This window comes from Phalaenopsis equestris, unplaced genomic scaffold (assembly GCF_001263595.1).
Source record: "Phalaenopsis equestris unplaced genomic scaffold, ASM126359v1 Scaffold000006, whole genome shotgun sequence".
Classification (NCBI taxonomy): domain Eukaryota; kingdom Viridiplantae; phylum Streptophyta; class Magnoliopsida; order Asparagales; family Orchidaceae; genus Phalaenopsis; species Phalaenopsis equestris.
Genome location: NW_018164448.1, coordinates 2,348,828 through 2,370,153, shown reverse-complemented (window position 1 = coordinate 2,370,153; position 21,326 = coordinate 2,348,828). Strand labels below are relative to the sequence as shown.

Genomic DNA, 21,326 nt, shown 5'->3' with positions numbered 1-21,326 from the left:
AGAGATGAATAATATTAAGATTCATAAATTTATCCAAAAAAAAAAAAACCTGAGAATAAAGTGTGAAAAAAGTCATGATGAAAGAAATGTGAACCATAAAAAAAATCAAACTTAAGAGATTGTATGATTGCCAAAAGGAAAGAAATTAATTGGATATAAGTGGATATATACATATCAATATAATTCAAATGGGATATTCGAAAGTTATAAAGCTAAACTAGTTGAGATGGTCTACAATCTATGTAGCATCGACACTTCTAAAAATATTTTGTAACCGAGTTGGACATGGATCCGGCTCCGACACACCCCGACACTTGTCTGACTCTACAAAATATGTGACTGAATTTTTTTTTCAACCCGAACAAGTTTGGGACATCCCTCAACATTGCATCATACTTGTGCTCAACACGATTTGGGGAAAAATGGGACACGGGACGTAAAAGCTTATAAATATACATGTAACCTTAACTATACCTCATAGTGGTAGCCCTTTCCTCGCTTGTCATGCCGAAGCTTCTTCTAACATTCATCAAAATCGAGCATCAAATGTGCATCTAATATTTATCGAAGCCGAGCATCGGTATTTCTTTCTTTTTTTGTCAAATTTGAGATTCAAAAGTTCATCCTACATTTGTTGAAGCCGGACATTGGAGTTCTTTTGAACAATGTGTAATCGGAGTACATTTTAATAGTTATAAATTTATACTTATTACAATTTTAAAAGTTATATTTTAACTTATTTAATTGAATAAAATGTAATCGTAGGATATTTTGAATTTTAGTAGATGAGTTAGAGAATTTTTTTAGAAACATATTGTCTTATTTTGAAAAATGATTTTTGTAAGCACAAGGTTTGATAATAGAAATTAAATTTTATTCGTGCATCTTTCTGATGTCTTTAGTAAACAATAATGAATAAAATATATTTTATATGTGCATCTTTCTGATGTCTTTAGTAAACAATAATGAATAAAATATATTTTATATATGCATCTTTCTGATGTCTTTAGTAAACAATACAACAACAACAACAACAACAACAACAAATTAAGAATGTAGGAAATATAAAAAGTGTCCATGACATGTCTAATTTTAAAAGTTCACGGATATATTCATTTCGCATTTTGTCTCTAAGTGTAAAGCTTTTCATTCATATAATCATTCTCATCTCGCAACATTTAACTTAGTATTATGCTTCTCTTGGCCTTTAAAAGAGAAGCATAATACTAAGTTAAGTGTTGTCGAGATGAGAATGATTAGGTGGATGAGTGGCTTTGCACTTAGAGACAAAATGCAAAATTAATATATCAGTTAATATATCAGTGATAGGGTTGGTATTCGTGATAGGGTTGGTGTAGCCCCTGTGACAGACAAAATTAGAGAAAGTCGTCTTGTCGTCTTCGATGTTTTGGTCACTTAAACATCAATGATCCGATTAGAAGAGTAGATGTTTTAGATTCGACTTATGTTAAGAAAAACAGAGGTAGACCTAGGAAGACTTGGGCTTATTGTATAAAAAAAATGATCTTAATTTATTAGAACTAAATAAAAATATGACACTAAATAGGACGCAATGGAGAAAAATGATTCATGTAGCCGACCCCACGTAGTGAGATTAAGGCTTTGTTGTTGTTGTTGTTGTTGATAATTTTAAAAGTTCAATTTTAACTCAATTAATTGAATAAAATGTAATTGTATGATATTTTAAATTTTTGCAGATAATTTAGAGGAATTCTTTTAGTAGTTATAGCTCTAGTGACAGAAGTGTGACTTTGGGTGATCAAATTATTAAAAGGTGTGAACGATTTAGATATCTTGTGTCCGTTTTTCAAAGCGATGGTGATATAGATGGGGATGTTAATAGTAGAATTCAAGTTGGTTGGTTGAAGTGGAGGAATACTTCGGGCCTTTTGTGTGATAGAAAAGTACCGCTAAGACTGAAAGGAAAATTTTATAAGACGGTGGTGAGACCGGCAATTCTCTATGGTGTTGAATGTTGGCCTTTAAAAGAGAAGCATAATAATAAGTTAAGTGTTGCCGAGATGAGAATGATTAGGTGGATGAGTGGCTTTACACTTAGAGACAAAATGCGGAATGAATATATTTGTGATAGGGTTGGTGTAGCTCCTGTGACAGACAAAATTAGAGAAAGTCGTCTTAGATTGTTTGGTCACATTAAACGTTGACCATCTGATGGTCCGATTAGGAGAGTAGATGTTTTAGATTCGATTTGTGTTAAGAAAGGCAGAGGTAGACCTAGGAAGACTTGGGCTTATTGTATTAAAAATGATCTTAACTTACTAGAACTAAATGAAATTATTACACTAAATAGGACGCAATGGAGAAAAAGGATTCATGTAGCCGACCCCACGTAGTGGGATTAAGGCTTTGTTGTTATTGTTGTTGTTGTTGTAAGTTAGAGGAATTCTTTAGAAGCATATTATTTCTGATTTTGAATAATGATCTTTATAAGCATGAGGTTTGTTAATACAAGTTAAATTTATTTGCTGCATATTTTATTTTGTGGTGTATTTATTAAACGATAATGAAAAAATATATACTTTATATTAAGTATTTATGAAATGTAAAAAATGTCCATGACATATCTTATTATATATTTTTTAATTATGTTGTGTCGTCATACTGTGGCCTGTCCATGCTTCATAGGATACAATCTAACCTTTAGAGTTGAATATGAAAAAACTTAGTGCTGGTCCCCAGGCTAAATTTTTTGAATGCTTCTATCTTTAATAAACAATTTCAATTGATCCTTACAATAGTCAAATGTAAAAAATACATTTCTACTTGTTGAATTAACAAAAGCCTATATGAAATGTCCGCTAGGTTGTAAGTAAGATTTTATTACTAATCATATATACAGGTTAAAAAAAGCTTTATACTGGCTCAAATAATCTCTAAGGATATGATTTGATAAGTTCACCAAAGTAGTAAAATGGATGAACTCTACAAAATCTCTAAGGTCACACTGTTTTTTATAAATAATTTCAACAGAGACAAAATTGCAGCTTTCATGGTGTATGTGTATGACATGATTTTAACAAGAGATGACCAAACATGGAAGATCATTAAAAAATTTTGAAGTAAAAGATCTAGGAAGGATTAAAAATTTTTTGTAATTGAACTGGCCCACTCAAGAATAGGGATATTTAGCTTTCAATAAAAATACATCTTACATTCACTAAATGAAACAAGCATGATGAGATGCAAGCCCTTAGAAGTTCCAATTGGTTATTTTCATAGGACTTGGAAGAGGCGGATGAAAACCTAGAAACTAGTAAAGGGAGGTATCAAAGACTGATTGGGAAGCTTGTCTATATTACCTACAAAAGATGAAGCATGACCTATGATGTAGGCATTCTAAGTCAATTTATGTATAATTCTAAATAAATGCATTTACGTGAGGCATACAACATTTTTAAATCGCTGAAAGAAGCACCAAGAAAAAAAAAAGTATTTCAAAGAAATAGAATGCTCGACTGAGAAGCATACGGTATGCTAATTAGGCAGGATTCCTCATAGATAGAAGGTCTACTAGTTGTTAATGCATTTTTCTAGGCGAGAATTTAATCCCTTGACGAAGCAAGAAATATATAGTTGTATCTAGATGTAAATTTAAAGCTAAATTTTAGCAATGATCTTAGGGATCTGTGAAATTTTGTGGAACAAAATTATCTTAGATGACTTAGAAAAGAAATGAAAAAAATTAAAATACTATGATGTTATATTGTGGCCATAAATAGCCATAAACATTACATGCAGTCCTATCCAACTTAAACGAACCAAGCAATAAAAAAATAATTGGCATTTCATCAAAGAAAATTTGGAAGTAATATGTATGACATCCTAACCAAAGGACTATTTGGTCCATATATTTCAGAATATCACCTTTTAAGTTAGGCATAAAAAATATCTTCTCTAATCCTTGAGAAATATTGATTGTTCTGGAGGCCTGATTGGCAGACCATGGTATTACAAAGCTGGGTCCATCATTCTAGAGAAGATCGTAATCCATGGACCTTTACAAGGGGTATAAATCTCTCTTAAATTTTAAGAAAATTAAATCCGTGGAAGCTATAAAATATCTTATTTTCATAGTTGCTGCAAATATAGAAACATAGTTGTTTCTTTCACATTCCGTCGTAGGACTTTTTTGCAATGTGATTGCCATATAATTAGTAGTTTTCATAGTTAGAAACTGCCTAGAGTAATCTAGACAAGATCATAATCCATGGACGTTTACAAGGGATGTAAATCTCTCTTAAATTTCGTGGAAAATAAACCATGGTATAAAATATCTTATTTTCATAGTAGCTGCCAATATAGAAATTGCTTCTTTTACATTCCGTCTCAGGACTTTTTATAATGTGATTGCCATATAATTAGTAGTTTCATAGGTAGAAACTGCCTATATTAACCTAGAATATTATTGTATAAATAAGGTGCTAGATCCTCAATGAATCAGGTGTTTGTTTGTAGGCACATGGAGAAGTAGAAACTGGTGCCGGTCATCCACGTTTTCTTGCTATGTCTATCAGGCGCTTCTTTCCTGAGGTAGCTTATATGTTTTTCTAACCATTTTGAATGTTTTATATAAAATGATTAGCCTGTCATGAGAAGGCCATGGTTTGCTTTTGTTTTATGTAGCATTCAGCTAGCTTTGGTGTAGGATTCGAGTTCAACAGTAAAGATAAGTTTGGCTATAATATTCGAGGAAAGAGAGCTCTAGGACTCACTTCCAATGGAATGCTGGTTCTCAATATGAAGGGCAGATGTGACACTGATAAAAATTTTAATCAGGTCTGCTATTTAATCTCTATTTATTATTTCTAATTGTTTCATCCAATTACATGCTAATCTTCAGTTGATTTAGGAACCACCTCGTGCTATTTCTTAATGATTAATGATAACTGGTATGAATGAAATGCGGGCATTAACCACGTTTGCAAAGTAGAGGATAGTTAAAAATGGAACTTGATTCGTGCATGTTTAGTTTTTACAAAATATTCAATAATAGGGTCAGATTATTAATGCAGTAAAAATAGAAAGACGTAAATTTGTAAACTTTGTATGAATTTTTTTTAATAAGCCAAGGTTAAAAAACTGAATGTTTATATAGCTATTGATAACAGAATAAAATCTGTTATAACTGAATTCCCAGCAGTGCAACAGATTTAGCAATTGATCCCCATATCAGAGCATTTCTGCTGAAAACCCATAACCGAAAGATACTCCACCTGCACTATAAATGCCATCCACCGTAACTTCATCAATTTTGAAAAATCAATGAGTTGTTTAGTAATGTGATTAGATTCTTTTCTGCTATTCTACTTTGTTCTGTTTTCTCTTCAGCTTGATCCTGATAACTTGGTGTAAGTTCAACAAAGGTCAAGAGGCAATATCTTTTTTTTTTTTTTTAATTTTCTTACTTTTGAACTCAATATATTGAGATTGGCCATTACAAATATGGTTAATATCCGAACTATCAATAGACATTCATGATGGCTTTTTCACTTTCTTATCTTCTTATAATATGTAATTCAACATGTTAAGAGAGATGTTGGTTTCCATATTTGACATTCCAAAAAAGGATCAGATGTTCTTGATCTTATGTGCATGTGATATGTGCTCACGTTATCGAACTTTTCATCACTTTTTTAGAATTGCTGAAACATTTGCTTAGAGTCTCACATTTTCTGAAGTTAGGTTCTGAAAAGTTTATACATTTTTCTTTTGTTTATAGTGTTTCCGTTTCCACTTCTAATTCAATGAATTATCCTACATTAAATTTAAAGAATCAGCTGGAGGAAATAAAGATAACTGATATATGTCATGGAGGCATTTGTGCTGCGTGTTCAACTAATGTTGCCTGGACTTTCTTATTTTTTTTATTTTCATTTAACAACATGATTTAAAATTGTCCAGAAAAATGCTAGAGGAGCGGTTGAGTTGGCATGGAGTATTCTTGATTTCCAGAAAGACCAAGATGTGAGGGTCAAATTAGGCTATGACTTACTTGGAAAGGTATCAATATTTTTTTTAATAACGTACACTTCAGAACATTGTATTATTTTGCTTGTTCTGTAGTAGGTCGGTCTTACCTTTCATTCGGTTAGTACTTTTTAGTTGGCTGTGGGTCAATCATTCATGTCACATAAATTTTAGTATCATTTTTTTTTGCTGATTGATTGTATTATTCTTTAAATTGAAGACTGCCTTCTTTGCCACAAAGAAGAAACTTGGCACTGGATTTTTTTTTTTTTTTGAGTGCCTATTGACCAAAGGACTCCTATTTGATACAAGAAGCTTGCTTATATGCATTGGCAAAATCGGGACTTAAAGTGTGGGGTGTAGTGGGGGTGGAAAAAGCTTTCATAACTTGGATAACCACATGAAGATTTTGAGCAAAAATTTCACGCTACAAAGCAAGGGATCCTCATTGACCACTTGGTTATATACTTGAAATGGAGGTCAAAAAAGCTATAAGAGTATCTCTCACAACATCACATAGAGATCATGATAACAGTTTAGTTAATTTTGGACCTTTGGTTTTTTTAAGAAGACTATTAATGGTGTTGGTTTTGTGATAATATTTTTAAGATCCAAAAGGATGTAGCTACGAATCTATAACCACAGTTGGATTGTTAATTAGAGACGGGATGCCAAAAAAACTTGTTTGTGAATAACTCTTATTCGTTAAAAACTCTAGTTCAAATCATTTGTTAGCGAGAGCCAAACACAAAGAGAAATTTGAGCTAGATTTATGAACAAGTTGAACACGAATGGACACTTATGTGATTGTGTCCTATTTGCTTTGGCTCTAAATCATTGAATAATTAAATAATTACTATTTATGAATAATTTTACATATTTATATTAATTATATAAATCATAAATTTATGATAACATTTTTTATTTTTATTATATTAAATTTTAGTATTTTTTAAATAATTCAAACTAAATATGAGTTGAACATGAGCCATGCTCTAATTCTTAGGCATTGAATAGAAACATGCTATTCAAAAACGATTTCAAATATGAATCAATTTTGAACAAACAATTTTTTTAATGATCCAAACAGGTGCAGACTCTGAGCTCGCTCAATATCGACTCGTTTCCACCCTTAGAGATCAAGGCCTTTTGAGTCTAAATTATTGGATTAAAAATTAGGTTACAAAATTATAATGATTACTTCAAATTTTTAAAAAACTATTCGGATAAACTTGTATTTTAGTTTATATATAGGATTAGGAAAAAATTTATTGAAATAATTTTGTATTTTGAAGTTATTTGTTTATTTATTTATTTTTTATATTTTAAAGTTAACTTGTTTGTTATATGTAAAAAGGCTTAAATTATACAGAAAATGTTAGCCAAAATTTCTCAAAACATTCACTCTATTAATTATTTCATATATTGCCTTCAATTTCCAGGAATTGTAGTTTGTTCCATTAATTACCAGTCCTATTGATGCTGCTAGTCTTTCTTCCATCGTCACCATTGTGCTTCCTTCTTGTTGTTGCTTTACTCTTAATTTGGTGGTTGCTCTACCACTAACCAAAAATTAGTCAATTTGATTACTTTGCTCTATCTAACATGGAGGTTAAATCATGAACGAAATGGTAAATTTGAACATTCATTTCAAAGAAAGGCTATAATAAGAAGCGTTCATCATAATTTGGGCTTAAAATTGTGAAGAGTTTTGTAGAAAAATTCTTTCGCTTTCAAATTGAGTGATTCTTTGATGAAGAATATTGATAGTGGTGATTCTGTAATCATGTTGTTGAGGTCCAAGTGGATTTTACCAATCCCTAGGTGGGACAAATTGTCAATTGTACATCATACAAGGGAGATTAATGGCTTGAACCATTTTATATTAGGATAATGATGAATTTGAATTTATGATTAGGATAAGTTTATTATCATGTGGTTTGAAGTTTTTATTATTATTATTATTATTATTTATCATTTTTTTAATGATAAAATGTATCTTATGTTTTTATTAGGTGAGCCTAAGGAACATATATATATATATATATATATATATATATATATATATATATGTGACACACAAAATGTGAGTTATTCTATGACAATTGAAAGAAATTCATGATAGTTGCATCCATTGAGACTAGTGTCGGAGACCATTAGGTTCGATACTAAGCATGCTGCTTGAGGTAGTGTCCTTTTGATACTTGTAGTTTTAAGTTATTTTTTCCTCTATAGGTAAGGGTTCTTTTTTGTTTTTTTTTTTTTCTCAGAGTTTTTTTAGGAGTATTTAAGATCTTATTCATGTATAATTAAAGGCTAGATTCTGTAGAAAATGCAATTGATTTTTTTTCTGAAATCCACTCATCTAATTATTTTATCTGCCGCCTGTTGCTAATTATTAGAGCTCTTAACTCAGTTCTACTGTGAAGAATGAAATTCGAGGAGAACAAAGATGCAGGAAAATAGTAGAAGAAGTCTAATGCTAGAGAGTATAAGAGACAGGTAATTCTATTGAACTTTTCATTAACACGTGTAATACATAACAGTTAGTATATATATAAGAGTAGAAGGTTCTAGGAACATTTTCTTTAGGAATAGAATTAGTTAGGATATTGCTCACACTCCTTCTTTGGGATCCCTTAAGAGTCATAATTACTAAAGGTGGTGTAGTGGCGCTAATACCCTTCTGCAAGCTAATGGGTCGTGGAAGAACGGTCAGCTCGGTGCGAAGTTGATGAAATTTGCGTTTAGATAAGGCTTTAATAAGAATGTTCGTTGGTTGATCCTGGTAATGAATATGTTCGATCCGTAGTTGGTTGGAGTGAATGTGATCACGGATAATGATATTCGATCTCTATATGATTCGTGTGTGCATGGAAGATAGGATTGTTTGCAATAGAGATTGTTGAAATGTTGTCGTAGTAAAGTGGGGTTGGTTGATTGAGAGGAATACCAAATTTTTAAATCAACCTTCTAAGCCATATGATGTATGTGGTAGCGGTAGCAAATGCCCTATACTCTGCCTCTGTCGAGGAAGTGCCACTGTAGATTGTTTCTTTATGGTCCAAGCTATCAAAGTGTTACCCAGAAAAGAACACACACTTGTGTCGCTAGCCCAATCAACATCAGCATATGAGCATAGATGAAGGTTGCTCAATCGAACTTCTAGCCCAAATTGACTTTTGCCTTTCAGGTATCTCAGAAGATGCGTGTGAGATTGGAGTGAGTTGATGTGGGTGAGTGCATATGCTGACATAGCCAGTTAACAACATATGTGATATCTAGGCGAGTCGCTATAAGATATTGGAGAGAACCTGTCAATTGGCGATAAAGAGTAGGATTATGAAATGGTATACCTGATTCTGAATGGCTAGCTTGGTGAGCATTCATTGGTGTGCTGAGTGGTGTGCAGTCTTCCATGCTTGCATTCGAAAGGATTTGTTGTGTGTACCGCTGTTGTGTAAGATGATACAAATTTGGTAATTTGTGAACTTGAATTCCAAGGAAGCAACCAATGTCATGAGATGTTGGAGCTGGAAGGTAGCTGTGAGAGTTGTGGTTAAGGCTGAAATTGCACTAGAATCATTACCTATAATCAGAATATCATCCACGTAGATAAGAACAAACATCCGAGTTGCATTCTGATTGTAGAGAAGAAGGGAAGGATCCGCCTTGCTGAATAAAAAATCCTTTATTTTGAATAAAATTTCAATACGTAATAAACCATTGCCTGGGAGCTTGCTTTAATCCATAGTGCGATTTTTGTATTAAGCAAACATGATTTGGAAAGTGTGAATCATGGAATCCAGGGGATTGTTTCATGTAAATTTGCTCATTGAGTCTGTCATGGAGAAATGTATTGGAGATGTCGAATTGAAGGATGAGCCAGTTGTGATGAAGGGCAACTGTGATGAGGATGCGAATGGTAGGGTCTTTGGCCACTTGACTAAATGTTTCATGGTAATTTACCTCAAATTCCTGCTTGTGACCTTGGGCAACGAGGTGGGCTTTTTTACCGTATGGCTTCACCGAGTGAGTTCAATTTGGTTGTGTAGGTCCATCAAGAACCAAGCATCAGATGATTAGGAGGCGGAGCTAATTTCCATTTTCCTTATCATTGCAGTTCAGTTATTTCTTCGGCCATGGCATGCCGCCATTGTGGTAGTTTGGATGCTTGGGTGAAGCAAGTTGGATCAGGTGTCTGTTGAATTTCTGGATGGGCTTCAGGTGATCGATTTCAATTCTGGTTATCATTGGATGATTCGGCTGAGGTTGGAGAGGGGATGGTGGTGTGGGGGAGTCCATAGGAGGAAGAGGTTGATCATTGGACATTAGAGGGGGGGAAAGAGGTAGGGTGAGAGGCGGTTGAGCAGCAGGTTGTAAGAGGGTTGAGGGTTGTAGGAAAGAGGATGGTATGTGGGCTGAAGTGGAGGATTGTTTTTGCTGCGGTGAAGTTGAGTTGTGAAGAAAAGGAAAGGTATTTTCATCAAACACCATATGACGTGAGATGATGATTTTATTAACATTAGGATTGTAGCATTTATAGCCCTTAGTTTATAGAGAATAGCCAAGAAAGATGCATTGAATTGATCGGGGTTCAAGTTTGTGGTTGGTTTAAGGTCTTCTCCATGGGTAGCAAGCACATCCAAAAACTCGACTATGGGTGTATGTGGGTGGAGACTTATGTAATATGGGGAGATATAGTTGGTAGTTCTAGTAGGCATTTGATTTATGAGATGAACCGCCGTTAAAAGAGTATCGGTCCAAAATTTGTATGGCGCATAAGCTTGATGTAGAAGAGCACGAGCCATAAGATGTCTATCTTTGTGCTCCACCACCCCGTTCTGCTCAGGTGTCTACGGACAAGAGTATTGGTGAAGAGTGTCTTTTATAATGAGGAATTGGTTTAGCGCATAATTGTTATATTCGCCAACGTCGTCATATCAGAAAATTTTTATATTGGCATTGAATTAAGTTTGTAAAAGAGTAATGAAGTTATGATTACTCATTGGTATTTGAGATTTGGACTGCATAAAAAAGACCCAATGGAAACGAGAGAAGTCTCCCTGCTGAAACTGAAAGTCCTTCTGCTATTGTCATTACTATGCTCTCTTATTGCTGCCAAGCCTTTGCTCATAATTTTGTTACTTTCTCTGTTGCTAATAAGCAAAAGTTGCTTCTGCTGCAATTCAAACTTCGAAAGCAATAGTCTATTTTGCATTTTTTAAGCCATTAAGTCCTATCATAACGCTATTTTTTTATGAAATAGGGAGTGGAAGTTAATATTGGGGGGAGAGATCTATCTTCAACTTGAAAAACTTAATTAAACCTCTTACTGTAGCCTTACACAATAGTATTGAGGGTTGGCTTTTGATTAAGTTGGTATTAGAGGAGCGATGATTCTAAGTGCATGTTACGGACAAAATATGGGATATAAAATGGAGAGTCATTATGAGTGCATGTTACACAAAAGTATTGAGGTGTGATTGAATGCATATCTAAAAATGATGCCAGCAAACGATGACTTGGGAGATCTTTAAAAAAGTTTATATGCCTCGAGTTTTAGCGCACTTCAAGGATTTATTAGGTGGTCATTTTGGAAAAACTTTTAGAGATATATAATATCATTGAAGTACACCTTAGGGATTTATTTACAAATCGCATATGAACTTTGCTTGTTTTCAATCAATTTCTCAAAGAACATAACAGAGCTAAAAGATAGGTAACTCTCAAGAAGTTGTTTTAACCTTTTAGTCAAATATTACAGGGAAGCTTGATGTTCATTGCCAGATGGTTGATCATATGAGAACATTGCTTAAAATGTGCTCTTTAAAATTTTCCCTGGTGGAAAGGAAAGATTTATATTGTTACTGTGGATAGGATTATTCTTAATGCTGCAGACATTACAGACCTTTTCTTATCGTTGATGGCTACGTTAAAGGATATTATGGTGGGCATTCTCTAATTTGGTCACACATGATGAATTGTTCACTCTACTGTCCAGGGCAAGCAGAGGTGATCTAATTCATCTGTGACATTAGAGCCTAGAAGAATCTCATTTCTGTAGTATTGATGTTGATATTTAGGCTGGACACCATAGCTTATTCAAGCACTTATCCTTTGACTAGATTCTGATGGCTTTAATGATGAGAGTTAATCACCAATGTTGGCTTAAATTTTCCAGTTATTGAGGTACATTAATGAGCTGTTGCGTTATGGTTCCAATTGACATTTCTTCAAATCATCTTTCGAATTGATACCTTCATGACATGTATGCAGTATTGTGTCGTTGTCGGTAACAATGCTTGATGAATAAAAATAAAAATAGGTGCTTGTTGAAAGACTTTGTAGTACAAACGATAATGTCTTGAAGATAGGCCAGTGAGTTAAACATGTAAATGTTACACAAATTTTACTTATGCTCCTTTTGCATTCAAGAAAGCAGAGATTTCAACCGTAACTTTGGGAGAAATATGCACTGCTCTTCTATAAGGGGTTGCCTCCAAAGCGAGCCATAAAGCATGTCATCTAGTGGATATCAAACACATTGCTAACAAGTCTTCTGATGTATCAAAACTTGATCATTGATAAGGAAAAAAATCAAAAAGTAGGTGGTAAAATTGTTGAAGATTGGAGTTATTCACGGACATGTTCATCTTATGGATTGCCCAATTGTGATAGTACTAAAGAAGAATGGTATATAGAGATTATATGTCAAGACAGTTCCATTAGAAAGCCAATGTCCCTTGTCAAGGATGCACTTGCTCTATTGGCAAAATGCTTCAAAAGAACTTCGGCAAATTAATAGTAAAGTATTGTTATATACTATTGTGCATTGATGATATGTTGGGTCAATTAATACTTACAATCATATTCACCAAGCTAGATCTCAATTATGTTTCTCCTCACCTGTACATTAATAAAATAGATGCATAGTTGAATTCCTTCAACACTAGACAAGGATTTTATGATTGTTTGGTCATGCCATTCAGGCTTTGCAATGCCTGCACTAAATTTATGAGATTGATGTATGATGTTTTGTGATCATACTTGTATGACTTAAATAGATGGTGGGAAGAGCACATAGAACGTTTGGAGGAGTTCTGCAAATTTCAATGTCTTCTCTGTATCAACTAAAAAAATGTGAATTTTCCAATAAATTCATCTATTTTAGAATTAAGATGGGAGTATAGAGGTTAAGTTTGACCTCGAAAAGGTGAAAGCGGTCAAGCAGTGGTTCGTGAGTTTTCTAAAATGATTATTCTAATTTCTTATAAGACAACAATCACTAGCAAGGAGGTAGTATGTATGACCACAATTTGAACTATCCATTTCCATTGTTTTTTAGGGTGGTAGGTTGGGAGGTCTTGTCAATTATGATGGATATCTGAAGCAAAGCATCAACTTTTATTCACAGGCTGACGGCCAATTTAGAAAAAAATTTAATGAAATTTATAACCATCATGATATATGACCTAATCAGGATAGTTCAAATTGAGATGAAAATGTGTGAAATTGTGACATAATCTGAAATTAATTTTAAATTCTCAATCAACTCTTGGTGCAATGAAGTTTGTAGCCCAGTATGATATCCGAGCTTAGTTTGAAAGTTTGGATTGCATCAACTTCTGCATGCTTTGAAGAATTCTCGCTAGGAGGGTTTGCAATGAGATCATGAAACTGTTTATCCATAATTAGTTGTATCATATAGTCATCTTCCATCCAGGAATGTTCTTCTAGAGAAACTTCTTCTAATGAATCAATCACCCATGAAAACCTTTCTATCATATTATGATTTTGTCAGTGATTTTGTGTGTCGAAATATTTAGTTGGCAGTGTAGAGTAGGGGTAGAAGATCCACTTGTAAAAGCACTATCTGAAATAAAAATGACTCGATTTTGACTTAATATGATATTAGATCTTTGATGTTAAATATACTACTTATGCCTTTCATGAAGCAATTAAATCAAATATAAATTAGAGATTAATTTCTTTAGGATTTTGTTATGATTAGAAGAGCATGCATGAAGCTTTTTGAAGGTATTTTTTTGAAAATATTTTTATATAATAACTAACTTTCAAAATTTTCCTTCACTTAAATTCAAATTTCTTTCTGCTCGAGTATACTTCTGCTTCATATTTTTCAGTTTGTTGTGCATTGTTTAATTTCATGTTAATACGTATATTGCATTTTTCAATAAATGATGCGCCCAACTGAGAATTAGGATGTGTTGGTCATTGAATTAAATCTAAGAGTTTTTAAATTTGGATCTCATAGTAATTTCAAAAGTAGAGATGTTTATAGTGAAGTGCATGGATCTATTATATGCAAATTTTGTTATGAATAACATTATATCCTTTTCTGAAACTGTCATCAAATTTGTCATCGTAAGTTTGTAGATTACGATTAAAAACCATAATACATTCATTGGCCTTAGAATGAGAAACATTAGAGAGCAAATATTGTGCCAAATCATTTTCATAAATTTCTTCAAAAAAGAAATCCAATAAATATAATTTCATGATTAGACAATATATTTCGACAACATATAAATCCTTACGATTTCTCTTCAAAATGGCAGTGAACCTTATCGGATCAATTGAAGCTCCATCAATATATATATTATAAAACCTAGACAATCACAGTTTTTCAAATTGATATTATTATTTTTAATTTGAATTATAAAAATATAATAGGTAGGTGATAAATTTGAACAGTTTTAGTGATATGCTGAAAGCTAGTATATCGCCAAAATAAACCACCGAGAAGCTCCAATGAATGGCCTCAACGCTCGGTTCATGATTTGCTTGAAATTGCTAGGTACATTTGACGCACCAAATGACATTATTAACCACTTATATGATTCATCAATTATTCTGAATGCAATTCGATGGTAACAACTTCCTAGAACAATTTAGAGAAATATTTAGAGTTCATAAAAACTTCTAGATCCTCATCTAATCGAGGAATAGGAAATCAAACAGTGAATTAGAATTGCTATTAACATATGTCATCCATGAGGAATCTTTTTAGCTTTCTTTTTCTCATAGTTTCTGTGTAGCAAATCATCAACCTGATGTTTCAATTCAGCATGCTCAGTTATATTCATGCATGAATAGCATTTCCACCATGAATGTTCAACTTGCGTATCTTGTAGTTGTGACAGTCATAATTATGTACATGGCTTACAATTCTTATGTATTTACATACGAAGAGATAACTGCACCATAGTTTTTTATAGAGAAAGTCACCTAAAAAGAGTGGTCACTGCTTGGATAACGAATCATACGGAGAAATTAATACTAAACTTTTACATTAGAAAAGGTCACTAATTAAATAAACTGGTTTGTGGAAATCAAAGATTTATTGATGATTTGCCTTTGAAATTATTGCAGGTGCCGTACTTCCAAATCAGGGAGAATAACTGGACCCTAAATGCTGATATTAATTGTAACTGGAACGTAAGATTTGATTTGTGATTTTCAGGAAAAGGAAACTCTCTTTGAATGCTTCTTAGCAAAGGTACAATTTATTTAAATCCGTCTGTTTTTTTTCTTCCATTTATTCTTTCATTGTACCTGCTTTGTCTCCAAAGTATTTGGGAACTTAGTTTCATTGCCTCTAATGATTGTTTGTGCACTACTAAGAGCCCTTATTTATGATAATGATAATAAAAATCCAATAAAAAACTGAATCTATTTTTTATTTGGGATAATTACCTGCAAATCACCTGAAACTTTGATATTTATAAATTAATCACCTAGGTAATTTTGTTGAACTACTGAACCTATGCATTTACGCGTGTCATGATCAAACTATTGAGAGTTTGATAAAAATGAAAAATACTGAAAGGGGTTTTATCATGAATTTTGATATTTGAGTGAGAATTTGAAAAACGGATGAAAAAGGTGTCTGCTTTGTAAATAGGAAGTTTGGGGTGGTCTGTATGTAATTGCCGCCCCCTTTTTTTTCAAATTTATAGATTTGTAGTATAGATAATTTGCAGCCTTTCCTTCGCTTCAAAGTAGTTATAACATGATTCTTATGTGAATGCCGCATGTCATGGAAGTTCTAAGAGTAGAACAAAATAAGCTATACATATATATATGTATGTATATATGTATGTATGATGTATCAGACAAAGAAAGCCGCCAATTTCTTAGTGACGGCCATGGCCGCCTCAGTCTCCGGATAAAAAATATGAAAATCGTGCACAGCATCCGGCGTATCAACAAGCTGAACCTCACCCCTCCACCCGCTGGTCTTCAACTCCTCATAATACAGCATCCCTCTGCTCCACAACACATCCTGCCCCGCCACCACCACCACCACCCTTTCACACCCCAACTCTTTCAAACTCGCCGCCCCCTCCCCGGCCACCGGATTTATCCTCGGATCATCTACCCCACTCGTTCCCGGACAAACAAACCTCCACAACCGCTCCATATCCTCCCGAAACCCCACATCCCTCCTCTCCCTCCCCACCGGCTCCTCCCCCCAGAAGTACGGGTCTACCAACGCCATTCCCTTGATGATCTTCACCCCCTCCGCCCCCGCTCGCACCGCCATCTGCTGCACGATGTTAGCGCCGGCGCTATCCCCTGCTATATAAACCCTGTCCAGATCCCCCCGGTCCTTAATCCAGGGGTCGGCTTGAGAACAGACCCACTGCAACGCTGCCCAGGCATCTTGGTAGGCGTTGGGAAGGGGATTCTCCGGAGCGAGGCGGTAGTTGACTGAGACGGCGAGGAGTGGAGCGTGAAGGGATAGGTTTTTGAGGTGGGGGTCATATGTTGGTGAGAAGGCTGATTCGATGAGGAAGGCGCCACCATGGAAGTAGAGGAGAATGGGGAGCTTGGCAGGTGGGGATGGGGTGGTGGGGAGGTAGAGGCGGGCGGTGATATTGGTTTCGGCGTTGATGATGACATCTTTGGAATGAAGTTTGGTGGTGGAGGAGGGGGGGATGGTGGTGGTGCCGCAGAGGCGTTCGACAGCGCCGCTTTTGTAGACGCGGATTAAGGGGAGTAGCTCGAAGATGATCTCGTCGGTTGGTGTGCGGCTGAGGGTGGCGGCGGCGGTAGAGGTGATGGCGGCGGAAGGGGAATTCATGGGGATGAGGAGGTGGGGTTGAAACTTGGAAGGCGTGGCGGGAATGGGGGATTGAGGTGGGGGGAGAGAGACTGCTTTTGGGTTGCTTTAAATAATAAAAAAAAAAATGAAAATTTACATAAGTAGCCCTTAATTCTTATGCAATTACATATCTCATACCCAAATTAATTTTTAATGTCTTAAGCATCTTTTTCTAGGTATATGTATTAAAAGGTGGATTACAGAAGTCTATCTTTTCATACATAGGAAAAAATATTCAAGCCGTAAAAATTAGAGTTTGGGTGTGAAATGTAAATGCATAAGAATTGAGTGTTATGTGATCTGTGTAAATTCCCTTAAGCAAAGGGCAATTACATAAAGACCACCCGAAACATAATATTTACAAATCTATCACCCTCTTTGATTCATTTTTGAAATTCTCACTCAAGTATCAAAATTCATGATAAAACTCAACCCGTATTTTTCTTTTTTATCAAGTTTACAATAGTTTGATTGTAGCAAGCGTAAATACATTGGTTTGGTAGTTTAAAAAAAAATCATTTGAATGCTTAATTTATAAATATGTATGTTTGGGGTGGTCTGTGTGTCATTATCCCTAAATAAATTTAAAGGGTAGCTTCATACATACCACCCAATTCTGGTGTATTTACATGTCAAAGATCTAAACTTTAATTTTTGCTCCCAAATCTTTCATATCATATCAAATATATCATAATTTTAACTTATAAAAGTGATTTTTCATGCATAAGATAGGTGACATATATGCTTAGATGTTAGATATTTAATTCTTCCTAAAAATAAAAGTGAAATGGAATTAGGTGGAAGATTAAAAATATAATAAAATATTATCGTAAAATTAGATGAAATATTTAAAAAATATAAATAAAAATTATTTTTATAGATAAATCTTATGATTTTAAGTTTTGAAAAGTTTGTGAAGAAATTAATACTATGTAAAATAAAATAATAAAATAAAAAATAATGTGAAGTGGTGAGGGAAAAGTTTTGAGGTAAGATATAATTTATGTTAGAATTGACTGAAAATATTAATTTATTTAGAAAATGAGTAACTTAAATTATTTATAAATCGTAAGTCATAAAAAAATAATAATAATTAAAAAAAACTTACATAATTCTCTTAATATTTCTTTTTAAATTTTGAAATAATTTGTATATTTTTTTTTTCCAAAATTTAGTTTTGTTTTAAATTTTGAATATTTATTTTTTTAGGTGAATTTAATATAATAATCGATTGGTTATTTATGTTAGTCAATGCATAAGATACTAAAATTGATGCATAAATAACTAATATTAATTAATTAAGTTATTTATGCATTAACTAATATTAAATTGCTCCTAAAATAAATTTAAGAATTTTAAAATTCATTAAAAAACAATTTATCAAAATATTTCAATATTGATATCTATTATTTGAAAATTAATTAATCATAATTAAGTTTTAAAAAGTACATCTTTACTTAATTTTTCTGCATTCATTAGTTACTATAGCAAGGAAGGTGGATGGCACGTCGAACTAGCGTGAGATCAAAGTAAAGCAAGAAATAAAATAATTAAATCAAGAAAAAATTACATACATACCACATAAATCTCATGTATTCACATATCTAGCACCTAAATTTTAATTTTTACATATATGCCACCTTTGCATCTTACCCGTCCAAGAAAAAATATTTTTCTTTTAGAAGTTAAAATAGTGATACATATAAGGTGATATGAAGAACTCAAGTGTTATAAATGTAAAAAAAGTAAAATTTAGGTGTTAGATATGTAAATACATATGAATTGGGGGGTAGGTATGTAAATGCCCCATAAATCCTAAGGAAATTTTTATGTAGCTGACTTATAATTAAGGAAACCTCGCATTATATTAGTTTAGAGATATTGATTATATTAGAAAATGATAATTTTAGTCTTATGGTGGACCTTGATTACAAGGAAAACATTAAGATACGTATTTTTCTATGCCTTTGGTGTCTATCATGATTGATTGGATGGTTGTGATATTCTCAAAATTGGTGGTGGGGAATCAATTTGCCTACATATCAAATTAGATATGATGAATAAAATCAGTTCTAAATGAGTATAGCTATCTTGCTCTGCATGGTCAAAAAGGCTGACATAAACTTTAGGGTTACAACTTTTTAGTGTTTAGATTACTCAAGAATTTGATCATTGTCATGTGTCAATCCATGTGAAGAGATGAAAGGATTATACACTCAGAAGTATATGATTGAGCCAGTATGAAGGTTAGATCCAAGAAATTAAAACATGTCATGAGTTGTTGATAGTTGTCTTATACTATGAAACTAAAAATATGATTGAATGTGAGCATTGTTTGAAAGTATATTGACCAAATCAAAGGTGTTGACACCCTTTATGTAGCGAAAAACTCTAGCAATGCAAGCAAGGAAAGTCCAACAAATCAAAAATTGTATGAATGCGTTACAATATTACATAAATTACAAATTCAATATTAACGCAATATAAATGAAAAAAAAATTATATCCATTATCTTTACCATAAATAAAATTCTCCCTTAAATCCTGTACGTATTTTCCTCAATAACAAATTTCATCAAGATAAGCTTTGAACCATTCACTCAATTAATATTAGGGTTTTCATCCCAAGGTTTGCTCATTTGTTCCTATAGTGCTTCTGATGCTTAACCTTAATTATATATAAACATATATCAAGTTCCCTAAAAAAAAGAGTGATGTTTCAATATATCAATATATCTGCACTAAAAGCAAAGTCTACCCTCTAAGTTAAGCTACTTAAGTGTGTCAAATTCAAATTTAGCTAAATTTACAAAATTGTTGATATCATATCAATGTTATCAAATAAATCAAAATTAAAATTCTATGTCAATAAAATGATGAATAGCTTTTTTATAAGTGGTCACTACAATTGCTGGCGACACCATTATAGAATGGTTATAACTAAAACTTATAAGATCTTGAATGACATACACTCAAGCTAATTATTCTTTTGGGCGATGCATCTGATAGGGCATAAAACTCTCTAATAACCAAGTTTAATCTTAAATTAGTTTATCAATTTGCACCCCAAATATATAAAGTACATTTTGATGAAACAATCATAACTATCAAGTCTTACCTTCAAGTCAAATCTTGTTGACTATCTTCACTAACTAATATCATCATTGCTTGTAATATGGAATCTTATAATCTTGATTAAGCAAGCCATTAATTTAAAGCAATTTATTTTAACTAAAAAAGTATCATCTATTCTAGTGCATCAAAAATGGCATTACAATGCCATCTTATGAGAGAGCATGCATTGGTAGTTTTACTCAAAATGTATGCCCTTCATGACACATGTAAACTCATCGTGGGGCCAAATAGGTATGGGGAATTGGGAATCCTTTAAATCTACAAAAGAAAGTCATCACAAGAGGATGAAATCTTAGGGTAGGATTTTATCATTGCTTATTTTACATCTTAAAAGTTGCATCCTTCTTCAACAAATCATTGCTCTAGAGCACAAGGGGTGTATAAGATCTTTTTATGACACAACATAGGATATTGATATAAGATTATGTGGTGAAAGTTGCTGAGTCTTACTTGACACTGCAAGTGCATTAGGATGCCAAAGAGAAATTATAGATCAAATCATTGAAACTCGACTACAAGATAAATATAAATTGATCAATTAAACCTTTAAATAATAATGTCAAATAGAATATAGGCAAGAATGAAACTTGTATAGAGAAAAAGATAAGATGCATATCTTTAAAAAAATCTAAATAAGACTCATAGGACAAAGTTCAAACAAAACACTAGATTATTTAAAATAATTTTAAATTTGTCATCCCTCGTGTTAGAAACCTCAACTCCTAGGTAAGGATTATGGTTAAGCTTGAAATCTTGACTCCCATTAGTCTCTAACTTGAGTGTGGTCCAAATGATTTTGTATGATTAATTGTGTGTGATAGTTTTGTTGTTTGTTAGATGAAGTTCTCAATTTAATATTTTGAATGAGTTTCATTTGTCGATTATGTTGCGAGTAATGCTACATAAATTAAATGCAAATTTGATAACATTTCATTTGTTGAATATCATTGGCCAGGTTTCATTATTTGGTTTACAATGTCCTTTTTTTTTAATTGATTTTCATGAATTATTGTTTTATATGAATTTTTTTTTTTATATTCAAAATATTTGCC

At 33.0% G+C, this 21,326-nt stretch overlaps 2 protein-coding genes across 2 annotated transcripts in view; one reads left to right on the top strand and one right to left on the bottom strand.

Annotated features, from left to right (window-relative positions):
- LOC110018260 (outer envelope pore protein 21B, chloroplastic) overlaps positions 1-15,625 on the top strand; it is a 28,047-nt gene extending 12,422 nt beyond the window's left edge. The window contains exons 2-5 of the mRNA XM_020715527.1: positions 4,498-4,572; positions 4,666-4,818; positions 5,944-6,042; positions 15,406-15,625. Coding sequence (XP_020571186.1) covers positions 4,498-4,572; positions 4,666-4,818; positions 5,944-6,042; positions 15,406-15,489 — 411 coding nt within the window. The 3' untranslated portion in view covers positions 15,490-15,625. The remainder of the gene's footprint in view (positions 1-4,497; positions 4,573-4,665; positions 4,819-5,943; positions 6,043-15,405) is intronic.
- Positions 15,626-16,027: 402 nt separating this feature from the next.
- LOC110018265 (probable carboxylesterase 2) lies at positions 16,028-17,165 on the bottom strand. Its single transcript, XM_020715533.1, has one exon. It carries the CDS (start codon positions 17,117-17,119, stop codon positions 16,145-16,147), a length of 975 nt encoding a protein of 324 aa, XP_020571192.1. The 5' UTR covers positions 17,120-17,165; the 3' UTR covers positions 16,028-16,144.
- Between the last annotated feature and the right edge of the window lie 4,161 nt (positions 17,166-21,326).